Source organism: Bidens hawaiensis, unplaced genomic scaffold (assembly GCF_021521415.1).
Source record: "Bidens hawaiensis isolate Kalapana, Puna unplaced genomic scaffold, B.hawaiensis_p1.1 tig00025571_1, whole genome shotgun sequence".
NCBI classification, from domain to species: Eukaryota; Viridiplantae; Streptophyta; class Magnoliopsida; order Asterales; family Asteraceae; genus Bidens; species Bidens hawaiensis.
The window spans coordinates 2378-27263 of record NW_027494083.1 but is presented as its reverse complement, the minus strand read 5'-3'; the positions used below and the strand labels follow the sequence as shown (position 1 = coordinate 27263).

The window sequence follows — 24886 nt, the reverse complement described above, 5'->3', positions numbered from 1 at the left end:
AATAAGAATTCATGGCGGATATAAAAGAAAACGAAAGAAAACAGAAGATAAAACCCGTGTTCTTCGTTTTCAACTAATACGCGCACCACCGGATGATTCTTCAACTCCAAAGCCTTCAAAAGTTGCAATCCTAAACCTTGGAACTCCCATGTAAGGCCCCGTCACCGGTAACCCTACTTTCGTGTTGGATTTACTCATAAACGTAGTTCTAAATATCAGAGTTAATTAAAACATTCGCGGAATTTAAAAACTTTCATAAAACATTCCGTAACAAAACACGTCTTGTCTTAAAACATCATTTTGTCTTTCAAAATAAATGAAACATTAAACTTAAACGTCTTGAGTCTTTCGATGCCAGCCTCTTATTCAGTGCCACGTGTCTCCTCAAGCGAGCTGCCTCATCCTACTCACCTGCGTGCATACTAAAAGTCAGCCACGCTGAGTGAGTTCTAGTTAATCACATAATCATACAATACATTCTTACATTTCATACTTAACCTCTTAACTTTCTTTCATACACACCTAAGTGCATATACTTTCATTCTTACCTTCGTACTTTCTTTACATACATAATCATACGTTTTAAAGAGCCTTTCGCCCTATAACCTCACAGATATTATAAGGTCTGGTCCCTAACATCACATATATTATAAGGGTCTGGTCCCTAACATCACAGATATTATAAGGGTCTGGTCCCTAGCATCACATATATTATAAGGGTCTGGTCCCTAACATCACAGATATTATAAGGGTCTGGTCCCTAACATCACAGATATTATAAGGGTCTGGTCCCTAACATCACAGATATTATAAGGGTCTGGTCCCTAGTTCTCGAATATTAGTAGGGTTCGATTCCCTCTTCGTTACCATACAACCATATATCATACCTCGAGTATTATTAGGGCTCGGTACCCTTTTCGTAACCATACAACCATACAACCGTCTTTTCCTTCTTTTATTAACTTTATTACATTCATACACATAAGCATACATATCATACTTACCTTATACATAGCGTTACAACCTGACGGTACGTGCAATATCCGAAGATCGTTCACGTACCATCAAGCAATCATTCATACATATCACATATGGCATACACTTATCACTTAGGATAAATGTATTAACAACACATCGAGTATGCACACAGCCCCGAAAACATAACAAGGAATGGGGCTAGAAACTCACCTGAACACGGTTACGTTCACCGTTAATCGTAATCCCTTTCTTCAGTTGTGCACGGCTGACTGTATAACAAGTATACGTATCAATTAACTATCACTTCTCATATTGCATTTCTATCTTTATATGACCCACAACGAACGGGGGTCCGGGGGCAGCGCCCCTGGCAGCGGGGTCTAGGGGCGGCAGCCCCTAACAGGGTCCAAGGGGCAGAGCCCCTGGCTGGGGTCGAGCTGCCAGGTCAGCTTGGAAAAATTTTATTTCCATTAACTTTCTTAACACATTTTTCATTAGGTTTTTAATTTATTTCCTAATCGAACTTGACTTTAAGCGAAGTTAAACCTTAGGCGAACTTAGCTTTAAGCGAAGTTAAACCTTAAGCGAACTTAGCTTTAGGCGAAGTTATCAGTTAGGCGAACTTGGCCGTAAGCGAAGTTATCAATTAGGCGAACTTGGCCTCAGGCGAAGTTACCAGTTAGGCGAACTTGGCCGTAAGCGAAGTTATCAATTAGGCGAACTTGGCCTCAGGCGAAGTTACCAGTTAGGCGAACTTGGCCGTAAGCGAAGTTATCAATTAGGCGAACTTGGCCGTAAGCGAAGTTATCAATTAGGCGAACTTGGCCTCAGGCGAAGTTATCGCTTTGAAGGCGAAGTTATCGCTTTGAAGGCGAAGTTGCCTAGTTCAGCCGCTGTTTGGTTTCTATCAAACATTTTTGGCGATTTTAACACCCTTGTTATGGTTCGACATCACCCACTACGCTCCCCAACCGTTTTCGGTCGTATAAACACTATAAAGCTTGGATCTTTAAACTTCAAAGATCAAGAATCATACCTTTTTGTGCTTGTTTGGATCTCGTTTAACTTGTTTAATCACAACTAATCGCTCACTCTCTCTCGAATCACGCTCGTTCCTCTCCCTCAGCCGCCGGCGGTGTGTGTGGTGTGGGTGTGTTTTGGAGTGTTAGAGAATAAGATGGAATGAGTGATGTTTTAGGGTTTAGGGGATATTTATATCCCTTAAGCCCATGGACCTAAGGCCCATTCTCATTTAACCCGTCTCAATTAATCTAAGTCCATGATCCGCTCCTTACTCGATATTAAATAATCAATAACGCGAAATCACTAAACATAACTTTCTTTATTCAACCTTAAAATTTTAGGATGTTACATCCCAAAATTTGTATGGCTCTTCTAGGGTATTCAGGTTATGATTAGGGTTAAGTTTATGGGTGTTTATATAGACTTTCAAGGCCCATAAACTTAAAATTAGTAGTAGATTCGGGAAATCTGAGCCCATAAATTTAATACTTGTAGAAGATTCTAGAAATCTTAGCCTATAGACTTAATATTTGTAGAAGATTCTAGAAAACTGAGCCCAAAGTGCCGCGCGACGGGCCTTTTCCCATTTTGCTTATTTTCGCCCTCTTTTTGATATGATTGTAACTCGGAACCTAAAATATTCAAATGAATTAGTAATATACAAATTCTAATAAAAACCAAACGAAAACTAATAAAATATTATATTAAATATACAAGATATTTATATATATTTAGCCTTATATCAGAGTGGTTGATGGTGGTGGAGTGAGCCGGAGAGTGGTGGCGACAGGGTGATTGAAGAAAGAAAAAGATGATGATGAAGAGAGAGAGAGAGAGAGTATTTTTTTTCTTTTTAAGTTTTAATTATTAACTATTAAATAATTATATAAAATTACAAAAATACCCTCAGGTGCCTTGCACATGATCATATTTAACATGAAAAATTAACTGGGTTAGAGCCAAAGGACTTAACGTGAAAAGGATTTGATACATAAGTATGTTTTCTGATATTTTTTATGCTGAAGGACGTCTACTGAAAAAACGATCAAACGTAAAGGACGTCTTTTGCCATTTTGTCAATATTTTATATTTTCAATAAAAATAGTTTTTATAGTACACAAGTTATGTTACAACATCTACATTGTTATGCTTCATAGTTTACAACATATGACTTCAGTAGATGATAAAGTTTTAATAAATACGTATTTTTTTTGTTTCATGGTATAAGTTAGAAATATATGACATAACTTAGAATTATGTTTTAAATTGTTATTTTTCTCTATTTGTCTTTGTATGTTGGATTCTTTTAATTAAAATAACAATATGATACCTTATAATAACAACGCTATATTATCTGACGGTTACAATTCATTAAAATGTATAAAACACACACGTGCGCGCGCACACACACACGTATATGAAGTTTATATATTTTCCGCCCGTGTGTAACACGAGATCTAGCCTAGTAACACAATATATTAACAAGTAATACTTTCTAGAGTAAAGTGTCAAAATCGTCCCTGAGGTTTGGTCAGTTCTATGACTTTCGTCCAAAAAACTTATTTTTTGCAACTGGACCATTGAGGTTTCTCAATTCTTGCCAATTACGTCCAAATTATTAACTCCATCTATTTTCATAGTTAAGTCAATGGACATTTATGTCTTTTTACTGATTTTCATAGTTTATTTGATTATTATTACTATGATTTAAATTCTAAATAAACTAAAAAGACAATAAACAAATATAAATGAAAAACCATCCATCAGTCTCTTTCTCATTTTAATCCCCTCTGTAGCACTCCACCACCACCACCACCACCATTATCTCCTGGTCTTCCACCATCTTCACCCTCAAACCTTTGAATCAAGATCAAACCAGAAACCCACATCACCACAGCAGCTGCCTGAAACCCCATCACCGCAGCTGCCAGCCTGCCAACAACCGCCATCACGTGATTCCGACGCAAATGTTCACCACCATGATCGATTGCATCGCCTGAGTCTCATTATCGTGTTCAAGAGAGAGGCGTCAAGTGGTGGGGGTGCAAAATCGGGAGTAGGTTTGTAAACCATTTAACTACCACCGTCACGATTTGGATTTTGATTTTGATTTCGGGTATTGGATTTGACGAAAATTGTGTAGGAGAACCGGAATTGATGGTTGGGGGTAGCGAGAGCGGTGGGCGGCTCCGACGGTGGTCGTTTACCCCAATATTTGGTTTTGATTAATTGAACTTAATGGGACGAAATTAGAGTTTGAAAACAAGTGGGTCTTGTTCGTTTAGTGGCTACGAGATGGTCTGGAACATTAATTTGGTTGTCTCGTTTGCTTTGAAGTTAGTCGGAAACGTGGCCGGACTAGGCACAGGAAGAATGAGACCCAGAAGGAGATGAGAGTGAAATGAATTTTAATTATATTGCCATCTAGCTTATTATGACTTAACCTTAACTTTTATTTCAAATTAATCTCAACTTTTCCATAATTGCCCCTCTATTTAACCATAGAAAATAGACAGAGTTAATGATTTGGACGTAACTAACAAGAAGTAGGAAACCTCAATGGTTCAGTTGCAAAAAATAAATTTTTTGAAGGAAAGTCACAGAACTGACCAAATCTTATAAACGATTTTGACACTTTACTCTGCTTTCTAAAATAAGTTTCAAAAAATAATAACAACATATTCTTTCCATATCCGGAAATTGAGTCATGAGTACTCATAACTCTATTCCACATTTTTAAGTCATCCTCCATGGCTTCCCCTTTTCTAAGTTTCTTTCTTTCATCTACTTCTCGAACAAATTTCGGTATAAAAGTGATTTAACAATTGTTGACTTTGAACATTAGGGGTGGTCCACATTTGACATTTATTTTAATTTTCTTTAACATTGTTTTTTCCAAGTCTATTTTTAATATAATTTTAACCATCCTTAATTATTCGAACCTCTAGGTCGGCCTCGAAAATCTCCCGTAATTGAAAACCCCTGCAACTAAAGATGCTTTTTTTCTAATTTTTTTTAACTCTTAACCTAATTAAGTCAATTTTTAATTCAGTTTGGCCATTCTAATCGTTACATTTCCTATCAAATTTCAAATTTCTAATAAACTGAGCTACTTATTTTAAAAACAAGGGTTATTGGATTTTAATAATCTAAACTTTGTCTTTTTGGCCGGGAATAATCCCAACTTAAGAAATTCTCTATGTTAATCTCAATTTTCACCATATTGGCCTCTACCGAGCTCTTGTCTAACGGAGACTAACCCAGTTAGTTAAACGTTGCAAAAAGTCGTTAGGTGAGCCCTAGCGGTCTACTGGGGAGTTGGGTGTACTCGGAGTACTTGGGGAGTACTTAGAGAGTACTTGAGCATGATAATATAATGAAAATTAATTTTTGGATATTATATATATGTCAAATATTATTAGTTTACTAATATTTATAGCAAAATATGTGAATATCAAAATAAAGTAACAGAAAGTTCACAATTAATATATATATATATATATATATATATATATCTACCTATTCAAATAAAGTAAAATAAATATGGACACTTGTCATGTTTTGGTTAATTCTCACAAATTTTTCCCTCCAAAACTAATATACCATAATATATGTAATAAATCAATAATTATTCACTTTCCTTTTACACTATATTTATATAATATCTATATATTTTTATAAAAATCAATATTAACATATTATTTTACTATATATTTCAAAATACTTGGTGAATTCCAAAAATCAACAATAAATCATGTTTTTCAAATGAAAATTGTTTCGGGGGTTTATTTTTTTGTGAAAGTTAAATTTGATTTTATTAGTCAAAAGTTGGTAAATAGATTGTTTAGTACAAGATAACTACATTTAGGTCAAGATTTGTTACGGGTCAAAAATGAAAATTTTGAGTATTTTTAAAAGTTTGAGAATGCAAAATAGATTTATCGTCAAATTTGTTATGGGTTCAAAGTGTTGACTTTAAAATGTCAAAAGTATGAAAGTTAGAATTTTAAACATGATTCTGGTTTCAAGTTTATTTTTAAGGGCATTTTTTGAAATAATCAAAAGGTTCGGAATTTGGCAAATTGACTGTTTTTCCCTCAACTATTAAAATTTAAGAAAAGATTGCGAACACTTTCAATATGTCACCCCTATGCCTATCAATGCTTCTAACTTTTATCAAATTTGAAATAATTATGTCAATGTTAATTTTTCCTTCAATGGTGATCAGAACGTTGTATGGGAAGCATGTCATGCAAAACTATGCTCAAATGAAACAAAATATTCATTGAATTGTTATTTTTTATGTTGTTATTATGACAAAGGCGAGAAGCCCTCTGAAACGTATCAAAATCTTTTTTATGGTGTAGCTCAGAAAAACATAGTTCTTGAAGAACATCCATTGCTACAATTTAATGTCCTACTTTCCTTTGATGGGTGGTAAATTGATAAATATATCAATAAAGGTAACGCCTCTTTTGTATTTAGGCTGAGTTGTTAGAACTACTATCGTATGAGAAGTCTTATTTTCGAAATTGGTTCATAACCAAAATTCTTTCAATTATACATATTTGACACCGAGATTGAATTTTTCAATAGAAAGAAGCATTCTCGGGTACGATTTTACATGGGCATTTTTTTATTAAGTTCATTTAAAAAAAATCATTTTGTGGTATAAATAAAATCAGTTTATGTACACATTGTATAGATACAAGCATAGATGTAATACATTTTTTTCATATACGCTATCTAATTATTTGTTTTACTTATAATTTTATAATTTGAATTATCCCATGTGTGGCACGGCCTCTAAAACTAGTATATATATATATATATATATATAATAAAAGAAATACATTTTTAAATAATAAATGTTTCTTAAAATTGCTAATCATTAATTAAAAAAAATGATATTTGTTATTTAATATTATAGAAATGCGAATTATGTTTATTTTTTAAGTCAAAATTGACACAAGTTTACCGGACTAAATGTGATTCTGGATGAGGTTTGCCACATTTGATCGATTCTTAGTAACTAGGCGGAGTTAAAGAAACTTCAGTCGGCGACATACCTTGTAGCGAGTACTCGGCCTTGTAAACCTTCTGTAGATCATTACTACTTAGTTTTAGGGTAAAATATGACAATTCTCCAAGTTGATTGGGTAGAACAAAACTTCAATTTATTTTGCATATGTTACTTATTTCATATGATTTTTGTATATTATGATTATATGTAACTAAAACTTCTTATTAATTATCGTAGGAAATGAAAGTACTTATACTCTTGTTGATGAGGATGGTGATAATAGTGAATTTCATCTTTTAAGCGATCGTGAGCTCGATGCATACAACACTTTGATGACATAAATATATTGCGAGCTTTTATTTTAAAAGAACTTTGTTTGAAAATCAAGTAATTTTGTATTATTGTTTGAATATGGATTAACTTTTTGAATGATAATTTATTATGGAATTATGTATTTTTTTTGTTTTTTTTCCAGTTAAAGTTGCATTTATATGAAATTTTAAGGTAAACTATACAACCCGGTTGAATGTTCAACCGGTTGTACCTCCCGGTTCAACTGGTTGTACCAATTTTTAGTCCAATCCAGTACGAATAAAATACCAGTTTTTAAAACATTGATTATAACCTAGGTATATTTTTCTTCTCCAACTAGGGGTGCAAAAGAGCCGAGTCAAGCCCGAGCTTAACTAGGCTCGAGCTCGACTCGTTTAACTTACACAGATCCTAAGCTCGAGCGTGGCTTGCTTCTATCTCTATTTCTAAAGCTCGAGCAACTTGAAATGAGTTTCTATTAATTTATAATTATTTACGTATATTTTTTTAGTTATAACTTTCTATAATATGCATTGTATATTTATTTTAATAATAATTATATAAAATTTCATACCCTCCCTTCATAAATAAGTGGTGGCGGCGGCGGCGGCAGCGGTTCTCGTTAAGAAAATATTCAGTGAAGGCTAATAGGGTAAAAATTGGAATTACCCTAGGGAATTTCTTAGGTAACTACCGGCAATATGCTAAAATTTGGATTATTCAATATCCAATATCACTAATAACTACTTTTCTTTTCAACTTTTCATTTGATGATTTGATCATATATGAACCCACACGGAAAAAAAACATAGGGCCAAAATTTTAGTCAATATTCTTTATAAACGTTTCTTAGCAGTTCGGTTTAAACTTCACTCCACATTCACATAATCACACACGTAAAAGGTACATATGTATATATAGAAACCTAAATATTTTAGTTTCATTCATATACTAAGTTTCTTGTCTTTTAAGTTTTCATGGACAAAGAGCAACAGTACAAGCATGTTTTTAGACGTTTGGACAAAAATGGTGACGGAAAACTATCGCCGACAGAGCTCCAAATGTGCATCGAGAGCATAGGCAGAGAGTTGTCATCAGAGGAAGCGGAGATCATGGCAGAACTAATGGACTCCGATGGTGATGGATTGTTGAGCTTGGAAGAATTAGTTAGAGTGGTGGAAGGTGCAAATGATGAACAAAAAGTAAATGACTTGAAGATGGCTTTCAAGATTGAAGAAACACTAAGTGAACCCTGGACAGAATATAGATAATCTGGGGGTTAAGTAATGTTTCCCACGGATGAGATCTAGCTGAGAAGGTTGTTCTTCAGGAGACCTGCAAAACAGACACCGTAAGCTCGTCACTGAGAAGGGGGGGGTTCCTCCTTGTGACCACCCTCCGGCGTGAGAATCAGACTAGGTTGCTCTGAATATAAGAGTATATTAAGAGATTGCTAGATAAGATTGAGATATCAGATGATGTCCTTACCATTCCAAGGTGTTGGAGTATTTATAGCCGAAGGTAGGTTTCCTAGAAGGTACAGCCGGCTGAATAGTATTCCTGTTCTACCAACAGTGGATTATGCATAGGCCATACTGGTTGGTGGATAGGTTACGGCCAACAGTAACAAAGTCGGCTGCACTATTCCACCAACTGTAGATTATGCACGTCCCACCTACTGTGGATTATACGCAGGCCATGCTGGTTGGTGAATAGGTTACGGCCAACAGTAACACTATTCTACCAACTGTAGGCTACGCACGCCCCTCAGTAAGAGTTGGTGAGTAGGCAGCGGCTAATAGTGATAAACAGTACTAGAGGGTGCTCCTCCTCGTACTGTTGTCGGTGAGCTGTCACCCTGTGATTGGCTCATGGGTTGTTCTGGTCAGATTGTCTGTCCTATCCATACCTTGGTAGGTATAGTACAAAAGATCTTTCAGAATCATACGGACTGGCTCATTTTGGCGGGATTGTTCCCGCCTTGCTCATTCCTTCATGTGACTACTGAAGTAGCTATTGCCTTGTGCGTGTAGCCCTGCTGTCTGCGGGTAGCCTTCCCTGATGGCTTGTATCCGCAACTGCGGGAACAGGCGGGGTACTTCACCATTGGGAGGCTTTCCCTGCGTGTACAGCTTGCGTACTGCGCGTAAGATTCTATGAGCATGGTGGGTCCTGCGGGAGCAGATGGCCTTTGCGCAGACGTCCCTGTTCAAGGTGAGTCTTGCGGGACCAACTGGTCTCTGCTGGGACCTACCTCTTCAAGTCCCCCCAGTCCAATGTTCTTCTCATGAATGTTTAATAAAGTGAGGTGAACTTTTGGACTTTAAGCAAGGGGTTTTGAAAAGGGTTTTTAGTTTTAAGGTTCTCCGTGGGGATTCTTCCCGCGGGTTTCCTAACGTCACTTGCAAAAATTCCCGATTTTTTTGCTTGATCTTTGGGTATGATGCGGGTAGGTATGTAACCTTCTCGCAAGTCAGGAGCGTTGAGTCTCACTTGTGTGGATTCTCCTTGAGGTTTTAGTGGTTTTGGACATAGTGATCAATTATGTTTAAACCACCAATTCCATCCTGGAGCCTCAAACAATGTAGTTCTCGACGTTCCCGCTATGCGGGGATGTTATTTCCGTTTCCGCAAGCATTGCCCAGAAGATCCTTCTTGGTTTCAATTCCCTGCGGAGCGCTAGGTATGTGAAGGGTTTTGCCTTAACACTGTACCCGCGCTCGTCTTACGGTTACTTTACTTTCAAGGTACCCCTGGCGTCAATTCCCTGAGGGTGCTAGGTATGTGAAGGGTTTTGCCTTAACACTGTACCCGCACCCGTCTTATAGTTACTTTGTTGCCGGGGTATTCTTGGCTTCAATTCCCTGCGGGTGCTAGGTATGTGAAGGGTTTTGCCTTAACACTGTACCCGCATCCGTCTTATGGTTACTTGGTTGCCAAGGTAAGGGGTATTTTCCTGCTTACTTTTGAATCTTTTTGAATTTTGAATTTTGAAATTCGAAAGGTTGGTGAGGATAAGAACAGTCCAAACATCTGAAACGTCGTGCGACGGTTTCTTCTGACTGTGTCAGGACGTGCAGGAAGTTATGGTGACGTGACAGTACATGGTCATTCCAGACGCTTTTTCAGGCGCGTGGGCGCGATTTTTCGGGCGCGTGGCCGCGAAATTACTGGCACGCGTCTTTTTGACAGCTGTTGCCAGCTTGCTTTTTGCCACGCGTCATAGTTTCATTGCACCCTCGATTTCTCTCTCCTCCGCATTAAATTCACCGCATTAATTGCGATTAGTATATAAAGGGGGAGAGGGTCCTTTGTAATTCACACCTTCACCCTTCTCTTCTTCTTAGCGATTTCCGGCAAATACTCCCCTTTTCAGGCAAGCATTTTCCCGAAATCGCTTTCTTTCTGCAAGATGTCTTCACATGATCTCGAGTCTACCACCGATGACAGGAGTACTGCTGGTGAGTGCCAGTGTGCTCTGCCCGGCGATCAGTACCGGTATGTTGTTAGGAAGTTCATGCTCGATCCTTTCGAGCCTGAGTTTCCTGAACCCCATCAGACCGTGTACGATGCCCCCAGAGGCAAGATCGGGGTTTATGCAGCATTCTTTGTCTATGGGAATCTTAGGTTCCCATTGACAAAGTTTGTTTACCGTGTCCTTGAGAGGCACGGTGTTCATCTGACCGAGTTGCACCCCATGGCGATCGCCAAGATTCGCCATTTCGAGTGGGTGTGCCGGATTCTGGGCATTGAGCCCTATGTGGACCGCCTGATGACCTTCTATACTTGGAGGTGCATCCAGGGGTGGTACACCCTGACAACCCGGATCAAGGGTTTGAAGATTTGCGCGACCGAGCGCAGTCTCCGATCGTGGAAGCGGGAGTTCTTCTACATTTCTGCCCGCGCCATCCCCATTGCCATGAAGTTTAAAAATGGCCAGGCAATTCCAAGCCACCACGCCACCAACTACCAGGAGGCGGAATGGTTTGCGAAGATATCCCGGGTCCAATCTCCGGTTTACCGGTTTGCGGAGTCCGGGATGGTGATGCTGGGGATGAGCCGGGTATGGAAGGAGGCGTCTCAGGTTCCCATCCTTCTCGAATACGGTTTGAAATCTACTCCTTATGGTATGTCTTGTCTTTCTTGCTGATATGAGTTTGTCTTCTAACTGTTTCTTTTCTTTCAGAGGGGAACAATTTGGAGTCGCTCCTGTACCCGCGGGAAGCTGACGATCCTGTGCGGGTGGGTACTCGTGCTCTTGACGAGAACGAGTTGCCCATCCTGGAGCAAACAGCGGATCGGTTTGTGGAGGTCTATCCGCTGGGCCAAGAGATCCTGAGCCACCGGCGGCCAGGTAAGGCGTTATTCTCTCCTCCACCCCTCAGTGCTGTACCCGCTGCTGGAATTCCTTACATCCTGTCTTCTTCTGAGGAATCCGCAGATGGTCCTCCGTTTGTGCGGAAGAAGAGGGCTGCCGGCGGGAAAGGGAAGGAGAAGGCGGCCTCCACAGCCGATCCAGTGCTCCTATCTGACACTGAGTCAGATAGTGAAGAGGTGGCGGGGAACCCCGGTGGTGAGAAGACCACTGTTCCGGAGGCTACGACTGTTACCTCCGGAGAACCAATGACGACGACGGTGACCGGCATCAAGAGACCGGCTCCATCGGGTTCGTCCCCGCCCGTCCGTACGTTCAAGCTCAAGAAAACCCGTAAGTACAACTCTTAGCTTTTATCTTCGTAGTTTAATCCAAGTCTTTTAACACTTTTCTTCTTTACGCAGGCGTGGATGTTGGCGCATTCCAGGGTGAGGGGCCGAGTACTACCTCTCCGCCAATGACGGTAGGCTTGGTCAGCCTACCTGAGGCGTCGACCCAGGCGCCTGCGCCTGCTTCCGCTGGTTCAGTTGCTCATTCTGAGCCGACTGTTCCAGCCGAGATGACGTCACCGCCGGCTGTGAGTGCGATTTTTACAGCATCCTTCACAGAGCCGGCGGTTACTTTTGCCGCGGATTCTGCGGCAGCGACCGCGGCGGCGACCACGGCGGCTGCTACCATGCCCCCGTCATCGGCAACGACGGCCGGTCCCTCAGGTACGCGTGGGGCTTCTCGCATCTTTCCGCCACTTTCCCATCTGCCTGACCTCTTGGACGGATTTCCTTTGGGTTCAGGTGATGGGTTCGGCGGCTATCGGTCTGTAATTGACCCTACAGGTGCGTAGGGTTCTTTTGGCCCCTTTTTTCTATATATATTTTATCATCTTTTCCTAACTGCTTTTTGTTTTCTGCAGTGTCGGATTCCAATGAAGTGTATGTTCCGCGATGGAACATACGCCGAGGAACAACCCTTCGTACCCCTGTGGAGTGCGTGGAATGGGCTCGCCACGCTGCTCCCCATGGTGCGTTGGGGGAAGCCATGGCTAGCTACCAGGAGGGTAGGTTAACCAACGAGCTTCGGGTTCTCCAAGCCCGGATGCAGCCGCGCGTCGAGCTGCTTTGTCGTGAAAACGACAAGTTGAAAGCAGCTCGCGCCAAAGAAGTATCTCAAGCGCGGGCTCTTCGGGAGGAGAACCAAAAGCTGTCCGCAGCTGCTACGGAGAAGGAGAAGGCCTTCAAGGCCCTCGAGGTTGAGGTTCAAGCGCGACTCGAGGCCCGCTCCAAGGCTGCCCAAGCTGTTAACGAACAGCTTCGGCTAGCTAAGGAGACTGCGAGGAACGCGACCGAGAGGGCCACCAAGGCTGAAGCCGTTGCTGAGCCTTTACGCATGGAGAACGAGGAGCTCAAGGCCAAATTAGAGGCTCTCCAACGTGCTCATGATGCCTTGGCGATGGAAGATGCCAAGAAGCTCCAGGAGATCTTGGACCAGAGGGGCGTGCTTGACCATACCGAGCGTAAGCTTAAGGGCGTCGAAGAGGCTGCCGCAAAGGAAGTGCTACTTGCCAACCTTAACAAAAGCGAAGCCGAACGCGCCTGCACCCAAGCTCAAGCCGCCCTTAAAGAAGCTCTGGTTGCCAAGGAATGGCTTCTTCGAGAAGCGTTGTCTCAGGTATGTCTATCTTCATGTCTTCACGCTTTTCTTTGTAAATAGGGTGCTGACACTTGTATATTTTCTTATGTAGGTTGTGCATCGGGTCTTTTCAGAGACATCTTACGACGATGCAATGAGCGCAGCCCTCAACGCTTCTCACGAGGATGGGGAACGGGTCGGCTTCCTGCTTGGTCTAGGGTTTGTTGAGAAAGGCGTCCCGCCATCCAACTTCCCTTTGTATAATGTAGATACCGAAGCCATATATGACCAAGCAGTAAATCAATACGCCGCCTTCCCGCATCCGGTGGTGGAGAAGGTGAATGAAATTGCTGCTGCTGATGATGGGCTGCCTATCCTTAAGGCTTTCCTTGAACAGCCACGCTCTACTGACGGCGCTGGTCCAAGTGGAAGTGGCCCTGAAGCCTGATCCTGAAGATCCCTTCCCGCTGCTAGGATAGATTTAGTTTGTATAGATTTACTTTCTTGTAGGCGGGTAGTCACCCAGCCATTCTTGTAACGAATATTTATGAAATGTAAATCTTTGTGCGGCTAAGACCGCTTGATTCATTGGATTCCTTGCTTTATAAACTTTATATGACTTGCATTCTTTAGTTTAAATTAGCAATTTTCCAAGTGTTTAGGATAAGTTAACCTTTGAACGTGGTAGATAGGTGTGAAGTTTTGCTTCCTCCTTCGTGATTGTGCGGGTATGACCGTCACTTGCACTTAGTAGGATGGCTAAACTTTACCCATATCTGACCTGCGTGTAGGTTTTCCTCATCTTTGAGGATAAGTTAACCTTTGAACGTGGTAGATAATCGGTGTGAAGTTTTGCTTCCTCCTTCGTGATTGTGCGGGTATGACCGTCACTTGCACTTAGTAGGATGGCTAAACTTTACCCATATCTAACCTGCGTGTAGGTTTTCCTCATCTTTGAGGATAAGTTAACCTTTGAACGTGGTAGATAATCGGTGTGAAGTTTTGCTTCCTCCTTCGTGATTGTGCGGGTATGACCGTCACTTGCACTTAGTAGGATGGCTAAACTTTACCCATATCTGACCTGCGTGTAGGTTTTCCTTATCTTTTTTTTTTTTTTTTTTTTTTTAGGATAACCTTTGAACGTGGTAGATGATAGGTTGAAGTTTTGCTTCCTTGTTCGTGATTGTGCGGGTAAGACCGTCACTTGCACTTACAAGGATGGCTAAACTTTACTTACATCATACCTGCGTGTAGGTTTCCCTTATTAACGTTGTGTTTATGCGGGTTTTTTCCGCCTTCCACACGTAACGACTTACTTCTTCCCGTTTACGCGGTGAATACCGGTATCAGTGGGAAGTTCATAAGTATAAAGGTAAACACATTATGAAAGGAGAATCATTTCCATTAGAAGTGGCTCTAGGCCTTTTCTTTACAAGTTTTGGAATTGATCTACATATAACATTTGCGTAATTGAGCTCCATTCCATGTTCTTGGGATGGGAGTGCCATCGAGCCTTTCGAGCCGGTATGCGCCCTTTCCCAGGACTTCTTTGATAATGTATGGCCCTTCCCAAACCGGGGCCAGCTTTCCCGGGCGCTCTTGGTTTGAAGCCTCGTTGTTACGCAGTATGTAGTCTCCTATCTTGAAGTTGCAGAGTTTTACCCGCGTGTTGTAGTACTTTTGCATTTGTCGTTTGTAGTTCTCTTCACGCACTGCGGCTAAGTCTCTGCGTTCCTCGGTTAGCATAAGATCCAACCGTCTTTCCGCATCATTGTCTTCTGGCTGAATAAAACCCTTGGTGAGGGTAGACCAATTTCGACCGGGACCATGGCTTCAGTGCCATAAGTGAGGCTGAACGGGGTTTCTCCCGTACTGGCCTTCTTCAGCGTTCTGTTTGCCCAAAGGACGTGCGGAAGCTCGTCCACCCAGCCGGATCTGTGTTCCGATAGTCTCTTCTTGATGCCTTCGACGATGCTCTTATTTGCTCTTTCCACCTCACCATTACCTTGCGGGTGTGCCACTGAGGTAAAGGTGTGGGTGATTTGAAGTTCTTTTATCCCCTGTTGTAGCTTCTTGTCAGCAAAGTTGGTGCCGTTATCTCTCACCAAATTCTGTGGAAGTCCAAAAAGACAAATAATAAATTCCCAAATAAATTTTTTGATATGTTTCGCGGTTGTTTGGGCTAAAGGTTTTGCTTCTATCCACTTGGTGAAGCAGTCGATGGCTACCACTAGGAACTGAACATTTCCTGCTGCTGTAGGAAATGGGCCTGTCACATCGATGGCCCACTTCTGAAATGGCCATGAAGAAGTGACTGGAACCAGTTCATTCTTAGGGCGGTGCGTGTTGGGTGCGTAAAGCTGGCAAGACCTGCATTTTCTGATGTATGCCAGTGCATCCGTATGCATCCCTGGCCAAAAGTATCCCGCGTTGTTTAGCTTGGCTACAACAGCGCGGGGACCTGTGTGTACTCCACAGATGCCTTTGTGTACTTCCCTTAGAAGGTAGTCAGCATCTTGGTTGTCCACGCATCTTAAGAGTGGGCCAAGAAAGTTACGTCTGTAAAGGATGTCATTGACGAGTTGATAATTCAGTGCTTTACAGCGTAGTTTTCTTGCCTGTGTTTTTGACTCTGGTAGTGTTCCTGCTGCAAGGTAATTTATTATTGGTGTCATCCACGTTTCTGTACCGGTTTGGATGACACAAATTTCCTTGTGCGGGACTGATGGTGCTTCGAGGAGTTCAATGCGGATGTCCTTTCCCAAGTGGGTGAAGGCTAGTGATGTAAGCTTGCTTAACGCATCCGCAGATTTGTTTTCGCTGCGCTTGACGTGTATGACTTTACAATCATTAAAATCACGCATAAGGGTTTTTGCCTGGGCGAGGTACAGGGCCATTGTGTCGTTTACAGCCGTGTACGTCCCATTTATTTGGTTGGCCACCAGCATGGAATCCACGTGGGCTTCCAAGTTTTTCACTCCCATCTTACGCGCAATTCTCAATCCGGCCAAGAATGCTTCATATTCGGCTTCGTTATTCGTACTTGGAAAATCCAACCGAATAGCGTAAGTATATTCTTGGCCTGCTGGGTTGGTTAATTTTAACCCTGCGCCTGAACCCTCGTTACTGGCTGCTCCATCAGTGTAGAGTCGCCAGACATCATTGATGTCCTGTGCTGGGGAGGGTTGAGCCTCCTCCTGGCACTCTTTCTCCCGCGAAGCGGGGACTTCTGCAATAAAATCGGCCAGGACCTGGCCTTTTATGGCTGGTCTTGGCTTGTATTTAATTGCATATTCTCCCAATTCAATTGCCCATTTGGCTAGACGTCCCGATAATTCGGGTTTGCCTAGAACGTTTGAGAGTTTGAAGTTGGTGAGAATGGTGATTGGGTGGCCCTGGAAATATCGTCTTAACCTGCGTGAAGCGTGTATAAGTGCTAAGACCAATTTTTCGAGGGTAGAGTACCGGTTTTCTACGTCTGTTAGTACACGGCTAACATAATAGATTGGCATCTGGATGCCTTTTCGTTCTATTAGCAGGACTGCCCCGGTTGCTCTATCTGTTGCGGAAAGGTATAGGATTAACTCCTCTCCCGCTTGTGGTGCTGTAAGTGTTGGGAGTTCGATCAGGCGTGACCGAATCTCCTGAAAAGCTGCTTCCGCTTCTGGTGTCCAGCGGAAGTGCGTTTTCTTTAAGCAGTTTCTCAATGTTGACACGAAAGGAAACGACTTATCCGCATGGTTTGCCAAAAAGCGATTAAGTGCGACTAGTCGTCCGTTCAGTGTCTGAGCCTGTTTGATGGTGGTAGGTGATTCCATTTTAATAATGGCTTCGACCTTTTCAGGGTTCGCTCTGAAGCCATCTTTAGTAACAATGACTCCCAAGAACTTCCCTTCTTCCATCCCAAATGAACACTTGCTCGGGTTGAGCTTCATGTTTATCTTTCTGAGCGTGTTGAAAGTTTCTTCAATGTCTTTCAACATCGCTTCTGGCTCGGGGCTTTTGATGACCAAATCATCCATATAGACTTCCAAGTTTCTCCCGATTTGGGCATAAAACTCTTTGTCCATCAGTTGTTGGTACGTGGACCCTGCATTCTTAAGTCCGAATGGCATCATTTTATAACAAAATGTACCATCGGGCGTCCGAAATGCGGTTTTGTCCTGGTCATCTACGGCCATGTGGATTTGATGGTACCCCTTATATGCATCCAAGAAGCATTTAAGGCGAAATGGTGCCAACGAATCCACCTTAAGATCAATTTCTGGTAACGGATAACAATCTTTGGGGCATGCTTTGTTCAAATCTTTGAAATCTATGCACATGCGCCATTGTTTGTCATTCTTCGGTACCATTACGGGATTTGCAACCCATGTTTGATATCTACTAACGAGTACGATGCCCGCGTCAAGGAGTTCCTTGACTTGGGTTCTACACGCGTTAGTTTGTTCAGGCCCCATTACTCTGCGCTTTTGTACGACTGGCGTAACAGCCGGATCGCACTTGAGCTTATGCTCCGCCTTAACTCGGGGTACACCAGTCATGTCAGCTGGTGCCCACGCAAAGATGTCAGCGTTTTTCTGCAGTAAGCGTTTGAGTAGGGTGCGGGTGGGATCAACGATTGTTGGTCCAATGGTAACGGCCTGGTCGGGGTATTTGCCATTGAAGGCCCATTTTTCCGGTTCGGTGATGGTTGGTTTAGCCATTTTCGGTTTGGGTTTGGATGAGACAGATGCGATGCATACCTGGGGAATGCCAGTGATCATCGCTACACCCTCAGCTGTTGGCCATCCCATCATGCCGTGGACTGAAGATACCACGGCGTTGAATCTTGCCATCCCGTCCCTTCCGAATAGGATGTCGTACGTGTGGTGTGGCTTTTTCATCACGACAAAATCCACGTCTTCTGTGCGTGAATGATTCCCATCGGTAAGAGTAACGGGGAAAGATAGGATACCCAGGGGGGTTTCTGTACTGCCGTCAAACCCTTCCATTGAAGCGTAGACCGTTTCCAAGCGTTCTTTGTCTTCATCATCCAGCTTATCAAAGAACTGCCTGTACATCACTGTCGACGAAGCGCCGTTGTCAGCAAGAGTGCGGGAAGTGATGTAATGCCCCAGCTGGCTTCTGATGACGATGGGACCTTCTTTGCTGGGGCCTCCTGGCACTCGCGGGAAGCGCACCTCAGCTTCCTTCCACGCGCATGGTTCTGTCACTCGTCTTTTTCTTCCTCTGACCTTGCCATGAACCATGTTGATGCTGATGTCGACGGGCTTTCGTCCCTTACCTCTGTACCGGTTGTCATTCCTTCCTCCCTTCCTGATTGATGCCACGGGATGTGCAAGTCTTCCATCCTTGACAAATGTCTCAACAATATCCTTCAAGGATGTGCACTCTTCAGTACCATGACCCTTTGTCCCGTGGAAATCACAGGATTTGCTTTGATCCGCATTAGGTTTCTGCCGGATCAATGGGGCTTTTGGCCATGGCAATTTTTCCGTGGCAAATATCTCCGTGACGCTCTTGGTGAGTGGCGTCCACCGGTGTTTTCGGTTTGAAGGGTGTGTGTTGTCCCTTCCGCCAACAAGAGGGCGAGAGCTGGATGAGGTGTCAAAGTTTACCCTTGACTGCCAAATACCTAGCCTTCTCTTTTTGTTCTGCCGGGCGATCCGGACATTGTTCTCTCTTGTCTTCTGCGTGTAGAGGTGTGTACTCTGGGGAAGATCCCCTCCCAGTTGCTTTTCCGTCTCGGCAAAGCGCTTTGCCGCCGTCATGATGGCATCCCAAGTTGATGGCATGCCATCCTTACCCGTCAATGTGCGGATAAGTTCTGGGTATTCGGCGCCTTGGATGAAGGCGGCGCGAACCAGATCCTCACTTATGTTGCCGAGACTTAGCTTTTTGGAGTTGAAGCGGGTGATGAAGTCTAGTAAAGATTCATCCTCCTCTCTCACGCAGTTGAGGATCGTCCACTGCTCTTCAGTGTACTTCCTCTGTTGGCTGAAGTGCTGGCTGAACTTGTTCTGAAAGTCTGCCCAGTCATATATGTGGTGGATCGGTAAACGATCGAACCATGCCCTGGCCGCTCCGACCAGAGTCATCTGGAACATGTAGCACCACGTGGGTTCCGTCCAGTTGCTGACGGTAGCCCCCGCAATGAACCTGTTCAAATGGTCGTCTGGGTCGGATAGACCATCATAAGTGCCAATGTTGGACATCTGTTTGGCACTTCTCGGGGCAATTGCTTCCGCAATGTCCCTTGCAAATTTTGACTTTCCTGCATTCGTAGCAGTTGGTCTAAAGGTTTTGGAGAAATCTCGCGGGTTTCTCTCCGCATTTGTTGGTTTAAAGGCTTCCCCAAAATTTCTTTTTGGCTGGGAGTCCGTTTCCTTACGCTTCCCTTTCGCCTTATGGCGAGGGTTTGCGTCGGTATCGGACTCCTCCCTCTCGTCGTCCGAGTACTCGCCCTCGCTGTTCATAATGAGGTGTTGGCGAGTACTGCCGAATTCGTCAGCCTGTTGAACTGAACGCAAGCGTTCGTCCAATTCAGCTTGGAACTCTTTCTGACGTGCTTCGGCCCACGCCTTCACTTGATCTAGTGTTTGGCGAGGGACCCTCGTTCGTTTTTCCAGCTGGGTATCGGTGAACCCCAGTGGAATATTTACTGCACTTGCCCCGGCTTGGGTAGTCGGGGTAGTGTTCGTAAGGATTGTATAACCGCCGGTGTTCCCCCCAGTTGCTGGGGTTGTTACCGGGGTTTCTTGGTCGGTTACTGGCCTTTGGACCGGAGTAACGTTAACCATTTCTTCAGAAATTGTGAAAAAACTAAAATAGTTCTAGCTTTTATGCACGGATGGCAACAGTACAAGCATGTTTTTAGACGTTTGGACAAAAATGGTGACGGAAAACTATCGCCGACAGAGCTCCAAATGTGCATCGAGAGCATAGGCAGAGAGTTGTCATCAGAGGAAGCGGAGATCATGGCAGAACTAATGGACTCCGATGGTGATGGATTGTTGAGCTTGGAAGAATTAGTTAGAGTGGTGGAAGGTGCAAATGATGAACAAAAAGTAAATGACTTGAAGATGGCTTTCAAGATGTATGAAGACATAGAAGGTAGTGGTTTTATAACTTCTAAAAGCTTGAGGAGAATGCTTAGCAGGTTAGGAGAGTCAACAACAGTTGAGGAGTGTGAGTTGATGATCACCAAGTTTGATCTTGATGGCAATGGTATCCTTGACTTTGATGAGTTTCAAGACATGATGTCGTTGCCATCGTAATCATCTTTAACATATTCTTATTCTTATTCTTCTATAAATAATAATTTTGTGTCTTTAATGAATTGTGTGTTGTTTTTTACTTGCTCAGTTAGTTGTTTGCGATTATTTTGTAGTAAATATGTCAAATATTTTGGTTATTCTTCAAAAGTTATGTTTCTTCACGATTTATATGCAAGTGCATAAAGAATGCTACATGAACGGGATTGGGCCATACTGAATCCAAACCATCCCACTCGAGCCAACAATTATAATAATTGAACGGGATTGGGCCATATTCAAAATAGGGAGGAGATCGGTACCCTACCGTTAAAAAAACAAAATTTTGGTATCGGTACCGAAATGTTCAGTTAGGTACCGGTATTTAATGTAAAATTCGGGGAATACCGGTACCGAAAACTCAAAACGTTGGTAACGATTCGATTTCGGTACCGGTACCAATACCGAATTTGCTCATCCGTACTTCAAAATCTTTTGCCTAACAAAATAAGCCTATAAAAACTCTCCAATCTTGGTTGTTGTCACATGACGTCCAATCAGTATCGTAGAGTTTGCAAAAAGGTAGCATAGTCAAAACTCTCCTCAAACTCTGCAGCAATCATTACACATTTATGTTTTTTTTTTAATTTTTAATATAAAAAAAAATGATTGAACCCCCCAATGTTGTCTACACAACGTTAACAACCAAATTTATTTTGGGGGCGTTATGGCCTCAAAACGCCTCAATTCTCTACCAAGTACGCATGGTCTAACATCTGAATAACCCTAGGTTACAAATCTAGTAATTCCTCAGATTTCAAAAATTATCAAGTTTACTAACCTTCTATCAGGGTTGCAAATCAACATATATCTTGATAGTACAACAGCAACTGCTACATCTATTTTAAAGGAATGATGTCTATTACAATTCTAAGGGTGAGATCTTGTACAAATAGACATATAAAAAACTAGAGTGATTATGATATATAAAAAATAAAATAGTGTAATAATAATTTGTATAGTTCAAAGTTATAGTGTAATTACTTTTCACGATAAAAAAATCATTTGTATTTGGACAAATCCTTACCATTCTAATCCATTTTTCTTCGTTTATATTGTATCTTCGTTTATTTCAATTACAGTATCTATCTAGATTAGTTTCATTGTATATATCTACTTTTATAAATAGTCTTTAAATATCCGATGATGTCATGGAGGTCGTTGGAGAATCACAACATATAGCTGTTTAGATTGAACCTCTCACATGGCATTGCTTGCAGTCGCTCACATCACATGTCTCAATTTGATTTTATATCACAACATTCTACCCTTGATTATCTTTTCTGTTATTTTTTTTAAATAATATTGGCTGCTACAAAAATTATCTATTATATTGTTTTATTAAATTATAAATTAATGTTGAAACATGATATATACAGTCATACAGAAGGTAAAACAGAAGCAACCTAAGACAATCATTGGATACATGTTACGATCAATATTTTTAAACTAACGCACTTCTAATTATGTAATAATATTTAATAATATCATTTTTTTATTATAACTTTGAACCTTAATTCATCTATTTTATTCACAATAACTAAATGTATAACAACAACAATAGGGGTCGTAATTTTCTTTTGCATTCTTTATTATAAATAATAAATAAATTAAAATTAAAATTTTATTTATTTATTTAAAAAACTAAAAGATATTTAAAAAGAGGATAAAATTGGAGATGGGAAAATATCTAGGCATGTCAATTTCAAGGTAAAGAACAAAAATAGGACAAAGTTATAAATCCACATGAATGACATGGGGACCAAGGTGCTCTTGGTTTAATCATCTTCATCTTCGTCTTATCTTTACTCTTGCTCTTCAATTCCCCTGACAACTTTTGTGAGTTTGATCAGGAACAAACATATCAGATCAATATCATCATGGGTAGTTGTGTTTCAACTCACCACCAGTCTTCTGCAACGAAGCTACAAGTTGTTAACATCGTTAAGCCTCCCGTCGATCTTGCTGCAAAACGTCCACGCTCTCCCGCCAAGTCAGTCCCGTCTTCTTTTCGAGATTATGGTATGATCATTTCTGTTCTATCATCTCCATTCTTTATTGTTGCATGGCTTCTTGTTTATTATATATTTAGTTTGTTTATCAATTTCATGAGTTTGATTGATTCATCGTCGAGGGTCAGATTAATTTGTAATGATGTTTAGACTTTAGTTTATATCTTGGAAGTTTACGATATAAATCATCGAATTTGGTTAGTTAGAATTCGATATAATTTAAGAAAATTGAAATCCAATTAGTACGTTTAGAGCATTCCCAACCCGTTCCTATCATGTATCCATATATATCATATAATTACACTAATAAAACAAATTGTATTTTCTCTCTCCTGTTTAATTAATTAATATTTTTTATACTCATATTTTCTCTCTCTTTCACTCACAACTATTTTATGAAAATATTAAAAAATTATACAGTATCTACAGTGAAACTCTAAATTCCCATATCACATTTTCTCTCTTCTCCACTCACAACCACTCATAACCATACTATATAATTTGCAAATCTTCCTCACATAATTTTAGATAACGAATTGAGAATGCTCTTACTTGTTTGGTTTGTAAAATTTGTTGGAATTAAAATCTAAATTGGAAAATGAAATGGCTGGAGGCAGTGGCACAATAAATTGGAATGAATTCTCTCAACAACATTGATTTCAAATAGTGACAAAAGAATTCAAATGAATGAACTATATATTTTTTTACCCTAAGTGCCTCCTAATATATTATGTAATCTATCTTATACTTACATCTATGTGATTTCAAAATTATTGTTTCATTGTAGGTAGTAAAGAGGAGACATTTTTTGAGTCACAGGCATGGTTAGATTCAGATTGTGATGATGATTTCATGAGTGTTAACGGTGGTAAGTGTCGAAGCACGAGATGAATCTGACCTGATCCATGACGATGTTTCCACGGATTTCGAGATGAACGAACCACGTCTTGATCTTCTTCTCCGGCTGGTTGGGATCTGCAATGACTTTTTGGGGGTGTGGAGGTGACCGCTAAGAAATCTCCAGGATCTCTTGTTCACAGACACAAAAATATGGTGGTGGCTCTTATTGAGAATAACCAACCCCTAATAAGGAGGTGGAGACCTCCTTATATAGGGAGCCTCATGGCCACCATCATGGTACCCTAATGGGCCTAGCCCAGTTAGGGTTACCTCCACAAAACCCCCTCAGCCCAATAACATTGTATTAGTCCATATAATAAAATAAGCCAAACATAATAAATTTAGGGTCGTAAAACCGGGTTTAGTACCATACCCCTACAAGCCCCCCAAGTCCAGCGTTGCTCCTGGGCGCGCAAGCGTTTAGGTGGAGCGCTGGACTTTATGAGGTGTGTTAGGGCGTGAGGCGGTTTTTTCCCTTTTCTTCGGCCTTATCTTTATTGTCTTTGAGTTTTGGGAGGTTTTCTTCATGATGGTGACGTGTTGTGGTTTTTATGATAATGATGGTGCACTAGCATGAATAAGATATAGCACGCCGAATAATAAAAGCCTGCGCGCGAGGCGACTTACGAGCTATGAGAATAATAAAGCTTGCGCGCGAGGCGACTTATGAGCTATGAGAATAATAAAAGCTTGCGCGCGAGGCGACTTACGAGCTATAAGAATAAAAAAGCTTGCGCGCGTGAGGCGACTTACGAGCTGTAAAAATAATGAAGCCTGCGCGCGAGGCGACTTATGGATCTATGAGAATAATGAAGCATGCGCGCGTGGCGTCTTACGAGCTATAAGAATAATAAAAGCTTGCGCGCGAGGCGTCTTACGAGCTATAAGAATAATAAAAGCTTGCGCGCGAGGCGTCTTACGAGCTATATGAATAATAAAGCTTGCGCGCGTGAGGCGACTTACGAGCTGTAAAAATAATGAAGCCTGCGCGCGAGGCGACTTGCGGATCTATGAGAATAATGAAGCCTGCGCGCGTGGCGTCTTACGAGCTATAAGAATAATAAAAGCTTGCGCGCGAGGCGTCTTACGAGCTATAAGAATATTAAAAGCTTGCGCGCGAGGCGTCTTACGAGCTATAAGAATAATAAAAGCTTGCGCGCAAGGCGTCTTACGAGCTATATGAATAATAAATCTTGCGCGCGTGAGGCGACTTACGAGCTGTAAAAATAATGAAGCCTGCGCGCGAGGCGACTTACGGATCTATGAGAACAATGAAGCCTGCGCGCGTGGCGTCTTACGAGCTATAAGAATAATAAAAGCT

The 24886-nt window shown here is 41.6% G+C and overlaps 1 protein-coding gene across 1 annotated transcript; it reads left to right on the top strand.

Annotated features, from left to right (window-relative positions):
- The first annotated feature begins 8313 nt into the window (after window positions 1–8313).
- Window positions 8314–20617, top strand: LOC143571761 (putative calcium-binding protein CML31). The gene is made up of 2 exons (XM_077057103.1): window positions 8314–8538; window positions 20201–20617. The coding sequence occupies exons 1-2, from the start codon at window positions 8314–8316 to the stop codon at window positions 20615–20617; spliced, it is 642 nt and encodes a 213-aa protein (XP_076913218.1).
- Window positions 20618–24886: the final 4269 nt, after the last annotated feature.